Source organism: Oenanthe melanoleuca, chromosome 2 (assembly GCF_029582105.1).
Source record: "Oenanthe melanoleuca isolate GR-GAL-2019-014 chromosome 2, OMel1.0, whole genome shotgun sequence".
NCBI lineage: Eukaryota > Metazoa > Chordata > Aves > Passeriformes > Muscicapidae > Oenanthe > Oenanthe melanoleuca.
Window position 1 is genome coordinate 91,568,591 of NC_079335.1, and position 20,210 is coordinate 91,588,800.

At 53.3% G+C, this 20,210-nt stretch overlaps 1 protein-coding gene across 6 annotated transcripts in view; it reads left to right on the forward strand.

Moving 5' to 3' along the window:
• The first annotated feature begins 5,337 nt into the window (after nt 1-5,337).
• The window catches only part of NFATC1 (nuclear factor of activated T cells 1), a 107,006-nt gene continuing 92,133 nt past the window's right edge, over nt 5,338-20,210 (forward strand). For 5 of the 6 annotated variants that reach the window (XM_056483897.1, XM_056483899.1, XM_056483901.1 and 2 more), the window contains exons 1-2: nt 5,338-5,802; nt 14,380-15,478. In XM_056483897.1, coding sequence (XP_056339872.1) covers nt 5,670-5,802; nt 14,380-15,478 — 1,232 coding nt within the window. In that variant the 5' untranslated portion in view covers nt 5,338-5,669. Of the gene's footprint in view, nt 5,803-9,455; nt 9,702-14,379; nt 15,479-20,210 lie in introns of those variants that run through there. The other variant, XM_056483898.1, reaches the window with a different exon arrangement.

Here is a 20,210-nt window from a genome sequence, read left to right on the forward strand (position 1 = left end):
GCACTGCCTGAAAATGAAGGTGTGATCCTGTGCCTTGGAGGATGGATGAGGTGAAAGCTGCCATCCCCACAGTGTGCAGGAACTGATCCCTACCACAGGTCCCAGACTGCCACAGACATCGTAAATCTGATGTTTCCCTTCCCAAGGAAAGGGTCTGCTGCCAGCTTGAGTCTCTGTGTACCCAATGAGCCTTTCCCTCATTAAGTACTTTTGAATGAGGCAAAAAATGTGTGTACCACCCCCTGTACCAGAAACAGGGGAATTCTGAAACTTTAAGTACTTCCAGAGCTAAAATACGATGCCTGGTACAAAACCTTGTCACTGTTTCTTTGCAAGTCTGGCAATACTGCACAAGTACAAATAGAAAGTTAGACAGCTCTTATTTTTTAAGCATCCCGCATTGTACATTTTATCAGCAGGGTCCAGGAAGAAATGCAAAGCATCGTTGTTTTCATTGTTGATGGTTGTGAAGAGAGTTCCTGAATCACCACGGTGAGACCCCGGGGTCACACAACAGAGACAGAATTCAGCCAACTGCTGGCATCCACCTCAGCTGGGACAGCTCTGGGAAGGATGCTGCACCCAGCCAGCAGCAAGGGCTCTGCCCTGTACCTGCCCACGATTTGGGTTTGTGCAAGGGGCAAACCCAAAAGGAAACAAAGGGGCACTGGTGCAGCATGTATCATTATGAAATTATTTCTCTGAACTAATGTCTCAGTTTAATTCAGTCACGGCTTTCTGTACATGGGTCGGCTGCGGCTGTCTGATGTCTATCTTGATTTTAAAAAGTCGGTGTCTGAACAGATGACTGTAGCTCCAAAAAGGTTTAAGGTCCTTTGCCTGCAGTCACTGGCTGCGTTCCTAAATGTCATTTAAAAAGAGTCCACTAAATCAAAAGCCAGGTAAATCAACAGAGCACTCAACATCGTAATGAGACCGGTTATAAGGTAAATTACAACATTATTCAAGCACACAAAATTCCTCCTCTGGCATTTGTCCTGCTAAGTGCAATGCACCTTAAAAGTGGTGAAATGATTTCTGGCAGCCTGTGAAAGAGGCTGTGTCAGGGGGATGGGAGGCTGAGCCCAGCCTGTGTCTTTGCACCAGCTTTCAGCTCTGGGCAGCAGCTGGCCTCTGCTCAGGTGTGCTCCCTGCCTTGTTTGAAAGGTTTATGGATGGATTTTCAAAATGGTGCCCTACCAGCCATAAACACTGGCCATGTGCTGTCTCAGTTTCCAGCAAATCTTGTTACAATTTTCAAAGCAGGGGACTAGAAAGACTTTAATTAGGGCCTTGGTTAGGGAGGCTTGAGACTTATAAATCTTTTGTTACAATGAATGAAATTCTGAACAGATGCTGATGCTTTTGAAGCTGCCAAGACCCAAAAGATGGGCATGCAGACCCTAAGGAGGTGGTCATTATTATGAATGTTAGATAGAAAAGGCTGTAAGGATACAAGGGCAAGAAGCCCAAAACCAGACAAAAATTCCATGCAGAGCATAGGTGGCTTTGTCTGATACGTATCTCTAATTATGAGATTCTGTGTACTTATTGTAAGAAAATGTTTGATATTGGTAAACACTGGAGAGAGGGGTTCCACCCCACCCTGCTTTCAAAACACTTTTGTGTAGACAAAGCTGAAAGTTTTCATTCTACAGGACACAGCCTGAAGAAAAAATTTGCCCCAAGTCTTGCAAGCAGCTCAAGGCGCCAGTCAGGCACAGCCTGTTGTGCAGGGCTACTAACCTAAATCCTCTGGTGGGGTGAGAATGAAGGAGTTTGGGTTGAATTAGAGATTCCCGGAGAAATACTGTGGCTACTGTGTGCAGAGGTTCATGCAAACCATCCCTCCCAGACTGCTGAGGCCCAACAAAAAGGAGAGAAAAGGAAAATGGAGAAGGGAATGCACATACTCACACAGTTTCACATAATATGAAACTAATCCAGTGAACACGAATCAGGCTCTTCAGTGATTAAAACATCCTGTATAAATATTCTGCAGTATTTTTTTAAAGGATAGCACTCCATGCAAGAGCTGAGAACGGGGCAAATTTAGTGCTTTGCTTGCAAAGATGAGCAGAAAGGGTAAAAAGTGGTCAAAAAGTGCCTACTGAAGCCTGCATCATTTGGCTCCTTCCTGGAGCAAAGAAGTGGTGTTTGTGGCTGGGAGGAAGCATGTATCAGATGGCCAAGCTGCACAGGGAATGCCAACATCGCTCTGGGATCCGCAGGCAGCTCCAGCATTGGGGGGCCCAGCCCAGCAATCACCGGTGGTGGGAAGTGCTGCGATTCTGGGGCACTGCCCTGCACGTCTGGGAGAGGAGGGGAGAGAGAGGCAGCTCCTTTCCTACTCCCACCCTCCCTCCTTCTACAGCATACAGAGTGTTTTTCTTCTTCTGATTTCTCCAGCACGAACTGTCAGGGCAGTGGAAAATGGGTGGGAACCCAAAAAGGCAGAGGTTCTGTGGCCTGCTCTGTCCCCTTTCTTACCACACTCTTATCCCAGTCCAGCTGCTCTCCCTCGGGGGAGCTGCAATGCACCGAGTGCAGTCTCCCACGAGCAGCACACAGGCGAGTTTCTCAGCGTGACCCGGGCCATGCAAGCCACTGCATGCTGTCTCAGCCACGGAGGAAAGGTGTAGAGCAGGACAGCTGTTCAACCCAATCACTGGTTAAGAGCAGCAAGCGCTTGGTTTTCAAGCACAGCCAGCTCTGTGGAAGGGAAGGGAAGCAGCAGCTCACCCCCTCCTTGCTGTGGGGCATGCGGATGGAGAGCGACTGCCCAGGGAACCCGTACAACGCTGTGGCAGACGTGGATGGTGAGAATAGGACCCAGCAGAAGGATTCCTGTGGAAAGCAGGAGAAGGCTGCATGCCAGTGATGGGGGCAGACACAGTGGCACAGCACTGATGACAAGGGAGGATTTCTAGCTGGAGCCCAGGGAGCTGCTTGGAGTGAAGCTAGATGTGGAGACCTGCTCCTCACATCTTCCCTGGGAGGAGAAGAAGCCCTACAAGATCATCAGCCCTTTTCTCAAACGTCACAGGGAGGCCAGTGCTGGTCCCTGCTAACTCAGCTCCAGAAGTCACTGAAAAGTGACCTCTGAATGCCTTCATAACTTTTTTTCCTCTCATTTTTTAGCTTGTTTTTTACTTCTGTTGAAAGAAAATGTCCTGAAGTTCAAAATCAGGAAGGCCAGTGGTGGCCGTAGCACTCATAGGCAGGATTCAGGGAGGAGATGTAGGGAAGCAAAGCAAAGAGGGCCAGCCGGTGTGCGAGCCTCGGTGGCAGCACAGGACAAGAGACCTGGCATCGGGGACGTGGCTTTTAGAAACGCCGGGGCGCGTTTGCTACAATGATCCACTGAAACAACAGCCGTCTAAAAATAAGGTTGTTTTCTGTTCTAAGCTCCTTTTAACTTCGTTAGTCATCACCGGCTCCCAAAATAAGCTCCGTGTAACAGTCTCTCCTAGTAGCGGCTGTAAACAAACGCGGGGAGGCGGGCAGGAGGCGCGGGGCCGAGGGCAGCGGAGGCGGGGCGGCCGCGGGGCGGCCCCGCGGGGCTGCGGGGGCGGCCGGGCCGGGCCGGGCCGGGCCGGGCCGGGCCGGGGGTCGGGGGGCGGCAGCGGGGCCCGCGCTGCGCTTCGCCGCCGCCTGCCCGCGCCGGCTGGCGGGGCCTTGGAGCGGCGCCACGGTGGTCCGGGCAACGGCATTAAACAGGAGGAAACAGACGGGGGATTCCGTCATTTCGGCGGGGAGCGGGGCGGGGGGGCGGCAGGAAAGGAGAGTCCCGCCGAGAGCAGCGCGGCTCTCGCCCGCCCCCGCCCCAGCCTCCCGGGAAGCAGCCGGGATCTTCCCCCCGCCTCCCCCCGCGCCGGGCAGCCCCGGCAGCCGCCCCGGTGGGCGCGGGCCCGGGCACCGCGGCCCCCGAGCGCCGCCCCGGGGCCGCCCCGTCGGGAGGGTGTGTGAGGGGAGGGGGGGGCTCTGCCGGCGCCGCCCCGCGCCTCCCCGCCCCGCGGCGCCCCCTGGCGGCGCCCCGCGTCCCCGGGCCTGAGGGGAGGCGGGAGGCCGGGAAAGGCGGCCGGGGCTGAGGGCTTCCCTCTCTGTTTTCCCCTTCTTCCCTCTGTTTCCCGTTCGGTTTTCCTTGAAAGAAAAGCGTCGCCCTTTTTGTTTAGGTTTCGGGGTTTCCCCACCCGAGGGAACGGCCGAGGTCGGCGGGTGCTGCGCGCCCCTTGGTGGGCACCGTCTCCCGCCGCTCTTCAGCGGAGGAGCCCGCTCCGAAGAACCGACCGCGGGCTCCCGTTCCCCAGAAGCAGACAGGGTTTCGTTTATACTGGGTTTATTTCCAGCCACACATGGGTTTCAGGCACTAGATTTATGATTCTCCCTTTTCTTTTTTTTTTTTTTTTTTTCCTTCACACACCAGATATGCTCGAAGCCGCCCCAACTCCCCGCACGTCCCATTCCAGAAGTTTGGAATGGTCCCCTGCTGCCAGCTGTGGGGGCAGAGGGAGGACGGAGCGGGAGCGGCAGCGGGGGCGGCGCGGTCCCGCTCAGCAGCTCCCGTCCGGGCCGGGGTATCACGGCCGCGTCGGGGGCCGGGACGGGGCATCCCGGGGATGGGAGGTGGGAGAAGGAGTCGCTGTGGGATGGAAATCTCTCCTTCTCCCCGCTACGAAGGGATGAGACACAACTGTGTTGCTGAGATATTTACAGAATAATAATAAATAATAATAATAAATCTGGAGCGACTGAAACCGAGTCCGCGGGTCTGTTAGTAATTTAGCAGAATGGGATTTTCCTTTCTCTCGCCTGCCAGTTGATGCTCTTTTCCAAATTTCCACAGCGGGGGAAGCCTGCGATTTTTTACATAATGATTTCAGCATGCGAGGCTGCCTCGCCTTTTTTTTTTTTTTTTTCTTCTTCTTTTTCTTCTTTTTTTTTTTTCCCCCTCTCCCTGCCTGCCTTTTTCGCTCCCCGGTCTCCCTTCTTCCCCCACCCTCACCTTGCGACCCCGGCGCGCCGCCCGTTCTCCCGCAGGAGGGCACCCGGCTGCCGCAGGCTGAGGGACCCCGCGGGCGGCGGCGGCGGGGCCGGGGCTGGGCGGGCGCCGTGCCCCGCGGAGGGGCGGGCGGGCGGCCGGGGCCCGTCGGTGCCCGCCGCTGCCCGCCTCCCGCTGGCCGCCCGCCGGCGGCGGGGCCAGGGCCCGGCTGACATCACGGGGCCGGGGCGGGGAGAGGGGCCGGGAGGGGAAGGGAGGTGGGGGGGTGGAGGGGGGGTGTTTTCCAGCTTTAAAAAGGCGGCGCCGGGCGCGCAGCCCTGCGTCAGAGCGAGACTTCCCCGCTCCGCACACTCACTGCCCCCGTCCCCCGGCTGCAGCTCTCCGCGGGCGGCAGCGCCCGCCGCCCCGTCCCGCCGCTTCAGCGCGGGCAGTGCCTCCGAAGTCCCCACGCACACCCGCCCTCCTCTCCATGCCCCGTCCCCGGGGGGGCGGCGGCGGCGGCGAGCTCCTGTGCCTCCGCGGGCGCGGCTACCACGCCGGGGGCGGCGCGGCCCCGGTCACCGGGTCGTGAAGGCGGGCGGGGGGGGCGCGGGACAGGCGGGACAGGCGACGAGGGGCCGGCAGCGGCCCAGGGCGCGGCGCCGGGCTCCGCCGCCCCGCCGGGTGGATGCCAAGCGCTGCCCCGCCGGCCGCCGCCGCGCCGCCGTCGCGGGACCCATCGAGCGGGAGAGAGAGGCCGGCGGCGGCCCCGCAGGACGGCGCCCGCCCGCTCGGCAGCACCATGAAGGCGGCGGAGGAAGGTAACGGGCGGCGCTGCGGGGGGCGGAGGGCGGGCGGGCGGCGGTGTCCCCCGGTGTTTCCCCGCGGCCGGCCGGAGGCTCGCCGGCGGCCGCTTGCCAATAGGTGTCTCTTTCGCCTCTCGCACGGCGCCGCCGCGGCCGCGCCGCTGCTCCCGGCCGATTCCCGCCGGTCCTGGGCCCGGGCCCGCTCCCGGCGGCGCTGCGAGGGCGCCTGGGGTCCGCTCAGGGGCACACGCTCGGGGATTCCCTCCCCATCCCGGGGTTTGATTTAGGGGAGGTCAGTATACTGCCCATCCTTGCTGCCAACCCACGCTCCTGGGAAAAGGAAGGAGTCCCGGGCAGTGCCAGGCGCCGTAGCGGCGCTCCCGGCACAGGGAGGCAGGCGGGCACGCCGCGGCCGGGCTGCGGGGCTCTGCCGCCCCGCGGACCCCGCGCCCCCGGCGGGCGGGCGCCCTGCCGCCGCCGTCCCGGCTCCGGGGGGGCGCTTGCCCCGCTGTCTCTGTCTGAATCACGGCTTCTATCTCTGCCACTGCTGCGAAAAGTGCCCTGAAAACGCAGCGGCAAAGTTTCTAGAGGGGGCAGATGGTGGCCGCGGGGCTCGGGACGCGCGCAGCTTCTCCGGGATGAACTTGGCTCTGCCAGGGGTAGCGTCTGGCTGGAGAGGGGACCGACTTCACCCTCTCCTCTTGCTGATCGGGACACTGTTATCCACGCGGAGCATCGCTATCCAGCACCGCTCTGCCGCCGCCGAAACTTTCGGACCTTGCCGCCGCTTACGGCGCCTTTCGGCCGCGCTAGCGGGACCCGCGGGCATCCCCGCCGGGCATCACCTCCGCGCCGCGGCAGGTGCGGGGCAGCTCCCGGCTCCCTCCCGGCTGCTCCCCGGCTCCCAAGTTTCCTCCCTATCCGGCAGTTGCTACTGAGGCTCGGGCAGCGAGCCCGCACGTCCCGGGCAGAGAAAGTTGTGAGGAAGCGAAGTGAGGTGGCTGTCCGTGTCCGCCACGTTCATTCCGCAGGGTGGGACAACGGGACTCCATTCCCTGGGTTTATCCCCAGAGAGCTGGAAGGGAGCTCAAGACCAATCTCTTTAAATTTTTTTTTTTACATATATTTATTTTTATTTTTACACAGATGTTTTCACCCTAGGGGTTCATTGCAGTTGACAAGATCCTGCCAGTGCGAAATCTACAAGCGCGGCTCTGACTGTGGCTCCGCTTGTGAAGCTGAGAGCCTTTTGGGATGGAAGTTAATTATACTGTATTTAATAGAAGTGGCTGGCGTGCCAGTCGCACACTCAGACATCCGTAAGCTGCACACACGGCGCTTCCAATGCCCTGGGCTCCAAGGGCACTGAACACACCACTTGTAAAACGTAAAAATTACATCCAGAGGCAGCTGACATAAACAGCGTTCAGCAGCCTCATGTAAAGGAAAAAAAAAAATCCCCCCCTCTTTATTTCTGTGGCATTTCTGATGCCTGTGTTAAAATGTGCCAACCCTCATCGATAGTTCTCTTCCCCGGTGGTGTATTTTGTAAGGGACTAAGAAAATGAGTCCAGCCAGAAAGCGTGACCCAATCCAGGAAACACGTAGGGGAGCCCTGCACGTCAGGATTGCTGCCTGCAAATTAAGGTGCCATTTGATTGCCAAACTACAACAATCAAAGAAAATACTTTATTTCTTGTTTAGTCTGGGAAGAAATGCGCAAAAAGTCACAGTGGGAGGACCTAGTTTTTTTCTGTGGGTGGTGGCGAGGTGTGGAGTCCTTTGCCTTTGAAAATGCCAGTTTTTGTGCCAGGTTTAGTGCCGTGGACAAGTTAAATTCCGCTTCAGGCTGGGGGGCTGCAGCTGGAGCAGACCTTCTGATGCATCCCTGCTTTATGGAGTTGGAACAACTCCAGTTAACTCCAAGAGAGTCTGGGTGGGCAGCGACCGAGCTGGTGGATCGGTCCGTGGGTCGTGCGAGGGAGGCTGGTGACACGGAAATGGCCTTGCCAGAGCGCACCGCCCCCCCATCCTCGTTTCTCTCTCCTCAGTTCAATGACACTGTTTCAAACTGGACTACTAGCAGCAGGGCCGCTGTTACTCTGTCCCCACATGTGGTATCACTTCGTTTCTAACCTCTGCATGGCACATCTGTCCTCTTTCTCCACGGGAAGGGTGCCAGTCGAAATATTTCATCGACAGCACTAATACTGATGTCACTGGCAAATCAAGCCGTCTGAAAATAGTGTGGGACAATTCACCAGCCTTGCAGGTACCACATGCAGGAGAGACGAAGGTTCGAGGGCAGGAGGCACTAGGGGGGCTTCTCCTCGCCGGGGCACTCCAGGAGATGGAGCCGAGCGGCGGCAGGGAGGGGTGGCACTGCTGGAACCGGGGCTTTGCGGCTGGGGCGAGGTGGCTGTGCCGCCTGTAGGCCTGGGCAAGGGGACAGGAGGCACATCCGCACCCACCGCCGGGGTAAAAGGCTGAGGGATGTGCACGGCTCGGCCTGAGCCGGCGCCCCGGGGCGACCACGGTCGGGGCAGGCACAGGGAGGGGTTCCCTGCTGCCAAGGCCTTTAGCACACCCGGATGACTCAGCCCCGGCGTTTCGGCACTCACGGCCCCTCCGGGGCAAAGCCCAGCTCGGCTCCTGCGAGAGCCCAGCCTGCAGCGAGGCTCGTCCCGGAGACGAGGGGGAAAAGTATAATAGGCTCAGATGGAAAAAAAAAAAGTGTTTTCCTGGCAGTTTAGGACGGAGACTTCGGTCGCAAGCCTGGAAAATGGTATTCCCTGAGTTTATAAGAGAATACTATTTCCATAACTGCTGAAAAAAACTGTTCCTTTTGAAACCGGGCCTGAAACTTCGGCAACTGAGGAGCCGAGCCGAGCTGCTAGGGCGGGAACCTTTAGACTGGCCTGGTGTAACAGGACAGAAAAGCACCTCGAAACATAAAGTTTTCATTTACTTTTCCCTAATTTGTATCCCGTTCTATCCCGGGAAGAGGAACAGGCAGGGCAGAGCCGTGCCCGCACGGCCACTGGAGCCCTTTGCAGGCGCCCTGCCGGTGTGTGCATGGCCCGGAGAGAACCTTTCCGTCCCCGGCGCACGGAGGCGGCCGGCACCGTTCCGAGCCCCGCTTTACTGCGCTTTTTATAGCAGCTGGCACTAGTGGGTGCTGCGACTAAGTGAAATAAATAATAAATAAATGAAAGCGGAGCCTCTTGGCTCACAGACGCGGCGTGGTGGGCACCCACGGAAGAAACATTTATCAGTTGTCAGCGGAGAGGGGACACGCCGGTGTCCCCCCCGAGTGGGCTGAGCAGCCCTACCTCCCCACTTCCCTCCCGCCGAAGTGCGGAAGGAGCCGCTCCGGCCCCCCCGCCGGTCGGGAGCAGGTGAAGTCCCGCTGCCCACCCACCCCCGGGCTGCCCATCCCGCCCACGGCGAGCCCTCGGCGGTCCGGGGTCTGCCCGGTGCCGGGTCCCGCGGGTGGGGCAGGGCTCCCCGCGGAGCACGGGCAGAGCCCCGGCGGGAGGGTGCGGGGGGGGCCGGGCACCGCGCTTGTTTGCATCGACCCGGAAACATCAACAGCGGGCGGGAGGGCGGATCGGAGGCGGCGGCAGCGGCGGCGGCAGCGAGACAGGCCGCCCGTCGGGGCCGAGGTCACGTCACGGAGCGCAGCGGCGGCCGCCGTCCCACGCCGTGCCGGGGCTCCGCGCAGCCCGCCCGCCGCTGCAGGTGTCCGGGCGCGACGGGCGAGCCCGACGGGGCGGGCCGGGGCCGCGCCACCACCGCCGCCAGCCTGCCGGAGCTGGCGGGGGTCGCGGCGGGAGCCATGACGGGCATGGAGGCCGAGCAGGAGTTTGACTTCGATTTCCTCTTCGAGTTCAAGCACAGCGATGAGGGTGGAGGTGGGTCGCGGCGGGGCGGCCGGGGGTGCTGGCGGAGGGATGCTGCGGGGAGCCGTCCCTGCGCTGCCCCGTTCGGGAGGGGGAAAGGCTGCCTCCCTTGGCGGGGAGCGGGGCGGGGGAGCCGGCAGTCCCGGCCGGACAGGTCGGCCCGGCCCCGGGCGGTGCTTGTCGCCCCAGCCGCGCCGGGAAGCGGCGAGCGGGATAGAGTCCTGCCCGGGCGGCCGAACGAGGTGCAAGGGGAGACAACCCGGGGACCGCCGGTGCAGAGTTTTTACAAGTTTGGAGTTGTTTGAGATGCCCCGATGCCCGCGTTGACGCTTGCACGGCTTCCTCTGCTGGCTTTGAGTCTTGCCCGTGGCAGAGATGGGCCGGTTGAAAACTCACTTCAGCCCCCTTTCCCCATCCCCCCGTGAGCCGGAGTTAGGCTCAGGGTTTAACTTGAAGGTCATCCGCAAATAAAAATAACGGGCGTGAATTTGTCACGGGTCACAACTGTTCCCAACTCTGGTGTCTCGGTCCGGCTGTCTGTTTTCATGGCTTTAAGCAATGCTTGAGGTGGGAACGAGGCGGGCGAGCGAGCCTGGGACCGGCAGAGAGAGAAGGTTGCCGCTTCCTGGTGCGTGGTTAACTCGCTTAGTGTCGGTGGTAGCGGGTCACCGTAAAGAGCTCCTGTACAAGTGGATGACTTAACGCTGCCTCAGAGCGGGGCTGTTTGCTCTGTGCCTTATCTTTTAGCCTGTAAATTCTAGCAGGTTTGCAAATCGTTGCCTGCCTAACGCAGCCTGCCAGGATATGAGCGAAGGTGTTTGCACCTTCCTAGCTCTCCCCGATTGCCCACCTCTCTGGAACAATGTCGGTGTCCAAATAGTTGTTATGAGCTCCTAATTTTTAGAAGAAGGCAGTTTTTGGTTTCACAGCAAGATTTTCAGATGAGTGTTCTAGTGATTACACACCTAAGTGTCTAAAGTGGAGGGGCCTATGCCAATTAAGTGCCAAAGTCCGAGAAGAGTACCTAACTCCATTAGGCAGTTTTGAAAGCATGAATTTAAACACAAATGTAGATGTGGCTTCATCTTGAGCAACATAAGACAGCCCTCATCTTCTTTAAGGACTCTACAAGCTGCAGGTGTCCACCATTCCTATTTAAAGCATGTAAGCAAAAAACGATGGTGCTCAGTGCCGTGCAGGATCAGCCCGTTAATGACAGAAAGGATAAAACTTGCTTGCTGTGAAATTAACTAGAGGGAAAAAGGAGCTGTTTAACTGCTACAAAGGGAAATGGAATATGTGGAGGTGTGCTCACAACTCAAAAGGGTCCAATTTCTTGTCCTAGTTAGACTTAAGTGTGGATTTGGTGGAACAGAACTGTTGCAGACCTTCACTGGGGTTTGGTTCAGGATATAAAAAAACCTTATTAAACGTGTCTTGGTAGTCAGTACACTGGTTCTGGGTGCCTCTGTGAATCAGAGTCACAACAGTGACGCCATGGCAAAGGCATTACCTGCCTTTCATCTGCTTCAGGACTGTCAGAGTATCCTACATAGCTACATTACGTGATGCAGCATTTTATTTCTACCTGTCTCATTCACCCTGGTGAGGAAAACATCAGCATGTTATAAATTCTGACTATGGATGTGTGTTTGGTGAATTTTGTAAATATAGAAGTTTTGGAGAATGAGCTTTTTCAGAAATTGTAGCTGGTGGGTTTTAGCCTGCAAACCAAGATCTCTGTCTTGTTCCTAGTTCTGCCCTTTGAGGCTTTTATATTTGGTGGACATATTTTCTACATGCTGCCTGTAATTTTAAGATATCTAAATATGTTTGGAAGGCTTTGGATCTTGCATCTTACTATTTTGCGTGCTACTGTCATTTTTCTTGGCCCTTTAAAAGTTGGCTTTAAAAAAAATGCCTAATAGTTCTAGAAGTGGCTATTTCTTGTCATGTGAATTAGGGAACTTGTTGCTCATAGTACTTGAGCCTGTCTTTTAATAATTTTTTTAAAAACTCTATTCCAAAGGCCTGTCTGAGCTTTGTATTGCCAGTTCAGCCTGGGCTGCAGATCTCCAGCAAGACTGCAGTGTTTGAATTTCACTCTAGTCGTGCATTAGAATTTGAGCAAACTGCTGGGCTCACAGTTCTTATCCCAGTTCTTTTGTTTGTTTACCTGTTTATTTTTAATACGAGATCTAAAAGCACCAACTCTGCAGTCATCAGAGGCAAATCCCACCTGGTGAGTGCAGAGCTCAGCCCTCAGTCCCTGGGCTGTCCAGCTGCATGGTAGGGACCAGCTGGGAATGGTTCCCAGCTGTGCCATGTCAGCAGTGCCTTCCAGCTGTATGCCAGAGCAGGAGGCTGTGGAAGGGTATGTGGAAGAAGAGCATAGCCAGTGTCCCAGCAGCAGTGTGGTGCCATGGACATCACCTTCCTCTGGAGCTGGAGGAAGCAGTGAAGGGGCTGCAGCTGCCCTGAAGGCACTACTCTAGACCTTTTTCTGAGCTAACTTCTGAAACAGATAAGGTCTTACCACTGTTGTGCTATGTTGAAGGTTTTTTCCATGAAGGGGAGGAGGGAAGTGGTGGTGGTTGTGGTGACACTGGGTTGGTGTGGCCAAGTTGCAGGGCAGCAACAAAAGGGAACTGATTTTGGAAGGAGATTCTGATCCCCCAGGCAGATCTGCACCTTGATGTGACCAATGCAGTTGGATTTTGTCAAGCAGCACCTCTTTTGCTGTATTTCCTGCCTCCCTTGTTGTTTGAATAGAGCATGAAGCTTCAGCATGTTTTGAATAATCCAGTGTTATTTGTGGCACACTGCAGTGTAATTTAATGACCCTTCCTGAGCAAATGGCCAGTATCTGAGGGCAGGCTAGAGAGCGAGTTCAAAAGCTGTTGTTGCTCATCATTCCCGACTGTTACCTGCTGTGACATATATCAGCTGGAGTTGCTGTGAAGCTGCCACAGCGCATTAATTTTTCCTAAGTACTGTTTGCCTTGGAGTCCTTGCCAGCCAGAAAGGTGAGCATGGGATCACAGGTGGATGACACCAGAGAGGGCTGAGCTGATAAACAAGAGAAAGAGAATAGCTGGCTGTGCTGGTTACCAGCTCGGAGGCTCGTTTGCATTTGCAGAGCTCCCTGGTTGCCCCGGGAATAGCAGCTGCAGTAATTAACACAGCCTTTCTGTATCTTCTGAGGTGACTGCCAGGGGAGCTTGCCTCCTGGGATGGAAAGGGACAGGCTTCCCATGTGGACTGACTGTGGCCACGGGGGATGTAGAGTTTCCCTCTGTCCTGCAGGAAAGTGATGCTGCTGGCATAATAAACCTCAGGGAAGGCTGATGCATTGCAAGCACAGCTTTGGGGCTAGAGCTGGGTGAGTTTCCAGACTGCTGAGAGGAACCTACACACCAGTGTTACCCAGACTCAGAGCTCAGCAGTCATTGTCCCTGGTAGAAAGCTTTTGCTCTCTTTTCTCAGTAAAGTAAGAGATACTGGCATTAGGGCTCGTGTGTCCTGGTGGCACAGAGCCTCCCTATATCAGAAAGAATAAAGATGATGATTCCTCGTCCCACCACAGCTCAGAGCACCAGGGGCATGTTGTCCTTGGTTGAGGGCTGCCCACTTCCCCAATGGACATCCCCCTCATATCTCTGGGTGGCAAAAAGAATCACATGTGCATCTCTGGGACAGGGGAGCAGAGCTGAAGGAGTTCCTTCAGCAGGCAGACAGCAAGACAAGGCAGAGATGATCCCGTGTGGACCAGTTTGAGGTGCTGGTCCCTGTAGAGCAGCAGGGATGGAGGCATGCGAGGGGAATGTTGTTCCCTGTGCTCGGTCAGGGAGCCCACTGGCAGAAGGCTGTGATGTGATCTGTCCCCTTCCAGGTTTTGCACAGTGGCTGTGCAGCTCTGCTCTCTCTTTTGTGGGCCCGGCACTGTTAATGGCTGGAGAGCTGGCCCAGAGCGCGCTGCTGGCAGCGCTCAATGTGGCGTGCGCAATAACCAGCAATTTCAGTGGAATTTCAGCTGTCACTGAGTAGTGAGACATCCATGTTTATCCTTCACCTGGCCTCTGCCAGTTGGGCTGGAGGATAAGTGGTCCCAGAAACCAGAGCAGATCAATAGAGCCATCTTTTTCCAAAATCCTAGTTAACTGGAACCAGTTGGAAACTTGCTGTAATGGAAATTTCGGTTGTGTATAATTTTTTTAACAGAATGCAGTTGATCTTGTTCTTTGCTTTAGTCTGCCTCCACTTTTGTTTTTTTGTCCAGTTTTTTGTGTATTCCAACTTTTCAGGGAGGGACTTTGGCTCGCTTATGTAAAAACACATCTCTTCAGTTGCATCTCTGAATGCTTTAGTCTCCCAGAATCCTGAAACAATGTTGTTTGAAGACTCAGTTTTTTGCTCTTCACCAAAGAACCATGTCCTCAAGACCAACTCTGTGTGTGTACATCCCTCATCCCAAGATATCTTGTCTTGTTCTGTTCAGTTAGTGGCATTTTCAAGGATGCTAGTCTGCAGCCTTTCCCCCAGCATGGCACGCCTGCGGGTTGGGTTGTTAGGGGGAGCTGTGCTTTTGTGTGTTGTGCCATGTCCCTCCATTTCAGCTGGGCATGTTACTAAGTGAGTATATTTGTGCAGCACCTCATGTCATTCTTTGTTGTTTGTTTGTTTCTTCCAGAACACTATAATTATGCATCTTCAAATGTAAATGCTGGCTTGCCCCTAAATGTGGCACATTCCTCATTGTCAACTCCATGTCATGGCCTGCAGACATCAAATCCCGTCATTTCAGTTGTCCCATCGACAAACCATCCCTCTGGATACGGAGGACACATTGACAGCGGAGCCTCCGAGTACTACCTGCCGCCAAACATGAGGCCTAATGGAGCTCCAGCACTGGAGAGCCCCAGAATTGAGATCACCTCTTACATGGGATTGCATCACAACAACAACCAGTTTTTCCACGATGAGGTGGAGGAGGCCATCCCCAACGCCAAGCGGTCTCCTTCCACCGCCACTCTGAACTTGCCGAACATCGAGGCGTACAGAGACCCGTCCTGCCTCAGTCCAGCCAGTAGCTTGTCTTCCAGAAGCTGCAACTCCGAAGCGTCTTCCTACGAGTCCAACTACTCGTACCCGTACACCTCCCCGCAGACCTCTCCGTGGCAGTCCCCGTGCGTCTCTCCCAAGACCACGGACACAGAGGAGGGCTACCAGCGCAGCATGGTGGCATGCACTTTGCTCAGCTCCCCGAGGCACTCTCCGTCAACGTCTCCCAGGACGAGCATCACAGAGGAGAACTGGCTGGGGGCTCGCAACTCCAGGCCTCCTTCTCCCTGCAACAAGAGGAAGTACAGCCTCAACGGCCGGCAGACCTCCTATTCCCCACACCACTCCCCTACTCCCTCTCCGCAGAGCTCGCCGCGGGTGAGCGTCACGGACGACACGTGGCTGGGGAACACCAACCAGTACACCAGCTCCGCCATCGTGGCTGCCATCAACGCCCTCACCACCGACAGCACCCTCGACATGAGCGACGGGATTCCCATCAAGTCGAGGAAGACCGCCATTGATCACACCCCGTCCATGACTCTCAAAACCGAACCGGCTGGCGAGGAGCATGGGACCATATCGCCGACTGCTGATTTGTCACCAGAAGACTTCTCCAGCTTTCAGCACATCAGGAAAGGAAACTTCTGTGAGCAGTACCTGTCAGTGCCACAGCATCCCTACCAGTGGGCCAAACCAAAGCCTCTATCTCCAACATCCTACATGAGGTAAGGATCCCTGACTTAGAGGGAAATTCCAGTATTATCTTTATTGCATGCTTTTGTTTCCTCCTTCCCCTTCCTGTCTCTGTTTCCTGCCAAATCTGCCCATCCACTCACTCCACTTAACTGTGTCTTGTGACACTGCCTCTGTTGTTGGTGTGGTGTGACTACGAGTCAAGCCTTGAAGGGTAAAAGAGGCTGTTCTAGGAGCTGCCTACACATAGGTTGTAACCAGTTATCCACTTTACAGGGGATAGCCCCAGGCTGGGCAGTCTGGAAATCAGACATTCAGAAGCTCAGGGAGCAAGAAAATTTGGTGCCACCAAACCTTTGGCTTCTCTTGAAGTTTATTATGTCTCAGTATTTTTATATTTCTGGGCAAGGATATGGTCTCATTATGGTGACTATTGAAGGGCCTTTTACATTTATGCTTTGTGCATAGTGAATACAAGTTAAGTAAGAATATGGTTCCTTTGTGAATTATTTCAGCTTATCTGAAATTATTTCAGCTCATCTGAAGGCTATCTTTTTCTGTCTCTGCTGGACAGTTATTCACTGTTTTTTTCCTGTCTTCCTCACCACTTCTGTTTAAAGAAGAAAACCTAATTTTTCAGCTGATAGTGGTTTAATCTGTTCATCAAATTTATTTATCAGAACAGGGCTCTGGTTAGAAAGCAGTACAGAATAGCTGAAATCTGAATTACATTCATTGCGTTCTCTTTCTGTTGCAGTTATAGACTTTATTTTGGAGTCTCCTGGAAGCTGTAATATGCAGAAACACGTGGTGCAGGAAAATAGTTCAGCTTTCCAAGGGTTGTAAAGGCTGTTCCTAACCCCTGGTTGTGATAGTCACCCCCTTTCCTCCTCCATCCCAAGCACACCTGGCTTCCTGCTCTTGACAATAAAGCTGCCTTTCTCAAAATGAAAGCAGCGTGTGTGTGTGTAGCTGAGGTGTTTTAATTAGCAGTGCATTCCCTGGTTCTCAGCTTGTCAGTCTCACCTTTCTTTAGCCAGCACCTCTCTGAGGTGGAGCTGAGATGGAGTGGTCCATGACTCTTTATGTTACAGCACACTCCCCTTCCTCATCATTCTCATTCTCCTCTGCATTGCCAAGCTCCTTTCAAGACCCTGGCTCAATTCAGTGCTGGGAAACGCAGCAACCCCTTTGGGTCTGGCCACCCAGAGTTAGGCACTCACTGCCTTTCAGAGCTGGGATGCAGACTTCTAACAGCAGGCAGATCCTTCAGAGCCTTCCCATTTACTGAGAAAAACCCTTTCATGCTCGCCCACCGCAGAGCCAAGTGGCCCACGTTCATCAGAGAGGCCGGCCCTCGCTGTCGTGTCGGGGGCAGCGTTTTGCCGCCGACTTCAAGGGCAGGAATAGGACAGTGTGACCAAACAGGCTTTTATCTCTCCGTTGCAGCGAGCGGCCGTAGGCGCTGTGCCGCGGTCCGTCAGGAGGCACCCGGCGTGCCTGCGCGCTAACACAAACAAGAAAGGTGAAGTGCACAGAACGAAGCCCCACTATGTTGTGTATTTAACATTTTTTCCACTGTTTTGGTCTTGTATAAAATATGTTTCCTGGTTTGCAATATGTTTCCATGTGATCTCATTAACTCGTGCTCTAGGGCAGTTGGAAGTTACTGTTGAAATGTGATTTTTAAGTTATTTTACCAATCAGATACACTGACAGTGCTTCCTTCCACCAAAAATACGTCTCGTTTTATGTATATGAAAGTGCTGGGCAACTGAGCACGGACGTCAACAGGATCACAGCCTACGCAACAGAAACTGTTATTTTAAATCTTTCCAAAAAAATTGGTTAAGAATTTGTCACAACAGAGCTGGATTTTTTTCCTGTTATGTTACACATCTGTTCTATTTCAAACGCGAGAGCTGGAGGGGTGGATTCCAACAAACAACTCAGGCTCCAAAATCTACCCGGTCATAATGATTTTGAGATAACCAGATTTGATTACCTCCTCTGTCTCTTCCTGAATATGCGGTACAGTTTTCATCAAAAGCCAGCATGCCTTGGAAAATCACTGATGCCTTTCCCTCCCTCTCTTGCATTCCCATCTCTTTGGGAGCAGGAGGCAGCAGGCTCAGGCGCACCATCGGCCGAGTGCTGTCTCCCTTCTCTAGGTTTTATAGTGGGCATCTGTCTAAAAAGGAAACTGCTTTTTGCTGCTGTTACTAAAATTGATGACCTTGTTAATTTGTCATAATTGAAGTTCAGTCTGCTTTGGGCTTTTCAAATCCTGGAGCAGGGGAATAATAAGAGTATATATAATGAGAGTATAATAATGCCTGCCTTAGCAGAAATAGAGTCTTTATGTGTTCCGTGAGCTCGGGTGCTCAGCCCAGTCCCCGGGCCGTGGGCTCTGTGGTGCAGACCTGGGCTCACACATCTCCCTCCAGGCTGTGAAATGTGACTGTTCCTGCACAGGACTCGGCACGTGGGTGCAGAGGATCACAGGACAGGGAGGGAGGGTAGAGCCTGACCTCACAGCTGAGGCTTGAGCTGCACAGATTAACCCAGGGCTGGTGGGGATTTGTCTGCAGTCCTTCGGTTGCAGCCCAGGGCCTTGCACCAAATCTTTGGATGTAGAAAATACTTAAAGACCAAGCAGAGATTTCAGGGGAAGCATTGGAGCAAACGCTGAGGTAATGATGGGAATCCTACCTTTTCTAGACCAAAATATGCCAGTCTGCCTCAAAAAGCCCTGGAGGCAAATGATGATGCAGAGTCAAGAGATGGTTCTCTTTCTCAAGAGAAGCTCTCTTTCAGCTTTTATCTCCAAGTTATTTTTTTTTTATTTTGGTATTTGTGTATTGTGCTCTCTCACTTAAATGCAACAATTTTCTGTCTGTAGTATCTCTCTTAGAGTTACTGCAGCAAATAATTTTGAGAGAAGCACTCTAATGGGCAGTTACTGTACAAGCAGGTGATGCTCTGTGTTTCTCAAACCTTTGCTGTGTCAGTGGTGTTCCTTCTGTGCTGTTTCTCCATTTCTCCCAAGGGCTGTGTAATGCAGAATGTCTTGTGGGCAAAAATGTCAAAGCCAAAATGGAAGAACAGGACTGGACTTCTGCCCTCAGCTATGGGGGCACTGTTAGTGACTACTTCCAAACTAAAATTACATTTTTTGTATCCTGTACCTGCTCATAAGCAGGTCCTTAATCACACTATATCGCAACAAAAAATATAGGCATTCACCAAAGTGCCATGTTTCTAAGTATTCTGCACATTTTATATGACTTCCCCTTCACCTGCTGTTTTTGACTAAACACAACCTGAGATTTCCTGAAGCCAGTTTCTTACTCTTTGAAAAGTAATGCATTGTATTTATAACAAGTGTTATCAATTTAATCCAAGGAGTGTGTTGTCCTTTAACACTTAAGCTTACACTAAATGTAGTGTTTTTCAAAATAAAGAGAAATGGTTGGGTTTGTTGGTTGGGCGTATAGCATATATGAGGTCTACCACACTAAAAGAAGTTTCCAGGAATAGACAGGTGACTTATAAAAACTCCCCATGGTGTTTTCTTCCACAGTTTATTTTTTTAACAGTAAAAAGCCACATTTTCTTTAGCTGCAGTCTCTTTTTCAGCCTCAAAAATATGCATGTATGTTTTTGACCTCACAGGCACATGGTTATATACTTTTACATATGGAGAATGAGGTTTGTACCTAGAGAATGTATGATTGGATACCTCTCTGCAAGTTGCAAAAGCACATTTGACTTTTTTTCTCCATCACTGAGCTTTTTTGGGTTTTTTTGTGGATTTTTTAGATTCTACTTTTGGGACTCTGACAGTATTAAACTCAAACATGCAAAAGTTGAAGCCCTGAATTATATCACTTCCTTACAAACTATGATTTCAAAACGTTGCAGACATTTTGCTTCTTTCTTTCGATTTGTGGACCTTCAGATGATTTTGATTTTGTGGGAGCTCTCTGTTTGTTTGTTTGTTTGTTTTTGTTTTTTGTTTTGTTAGAAGTGTTTTTTCCACATCATGAGATAACTGGGAAAAGTTGAGATGCTCAAGAAAAAGGCACCAGCAATCTGAGATGAGATGAGATGAGATGGTCAGCGGTGCAGCAGCACCGGATTTGCTGACCTGTGCGTCCGTGGCAAACTTGCGTGTTTATGGCAGGCGAGAGGAAGTTCCTCAGACAAAGCAAAGGCAGGGCTGTCTGGGCAAGACTCAGTGAAGTGGGGACTTGTGGCTGTGTGGCAGTGACCATCTCCTGGGACTCGTTAGTGTTAATTGAGGGGCAGGCGCTGGGAAGCGAACAGGGAAGAGCCCAAAGTGCTGCTAACCTTTTTCTCTTTTCTGCTCTTTTCCTGCTGAATAGGGATGTTTGGATGCTTTCAACATGTTTGTTTTGCCATCATGTAGCAGTGACTTTTTATTACACTTGGTTGCTGCACCATAAGGCTGACGACTACTTGGAAGCCTGTCTCAGTAAACTGATATATTTTTGTTTGTTTGATTTAATCCTCCCCACGCTTTCTCCCGACTGTTTTCAGTTCATTCAAACAACCCTGTGAGCATCTTATTAATGGCCTTCCTTCACCAGCTCATTTTAACACCCTGGGATTCTAAATTCAGAATAAGCAGAAATGCGATGCCAGCCACTTGTAATCTCCATTCCTGCAGCAATAGTTTCCTGTCCTTTCTCTAAGACATCAAATGTGAAGCTTCCCATGCAAACCAGTCTCTGAGTGTGA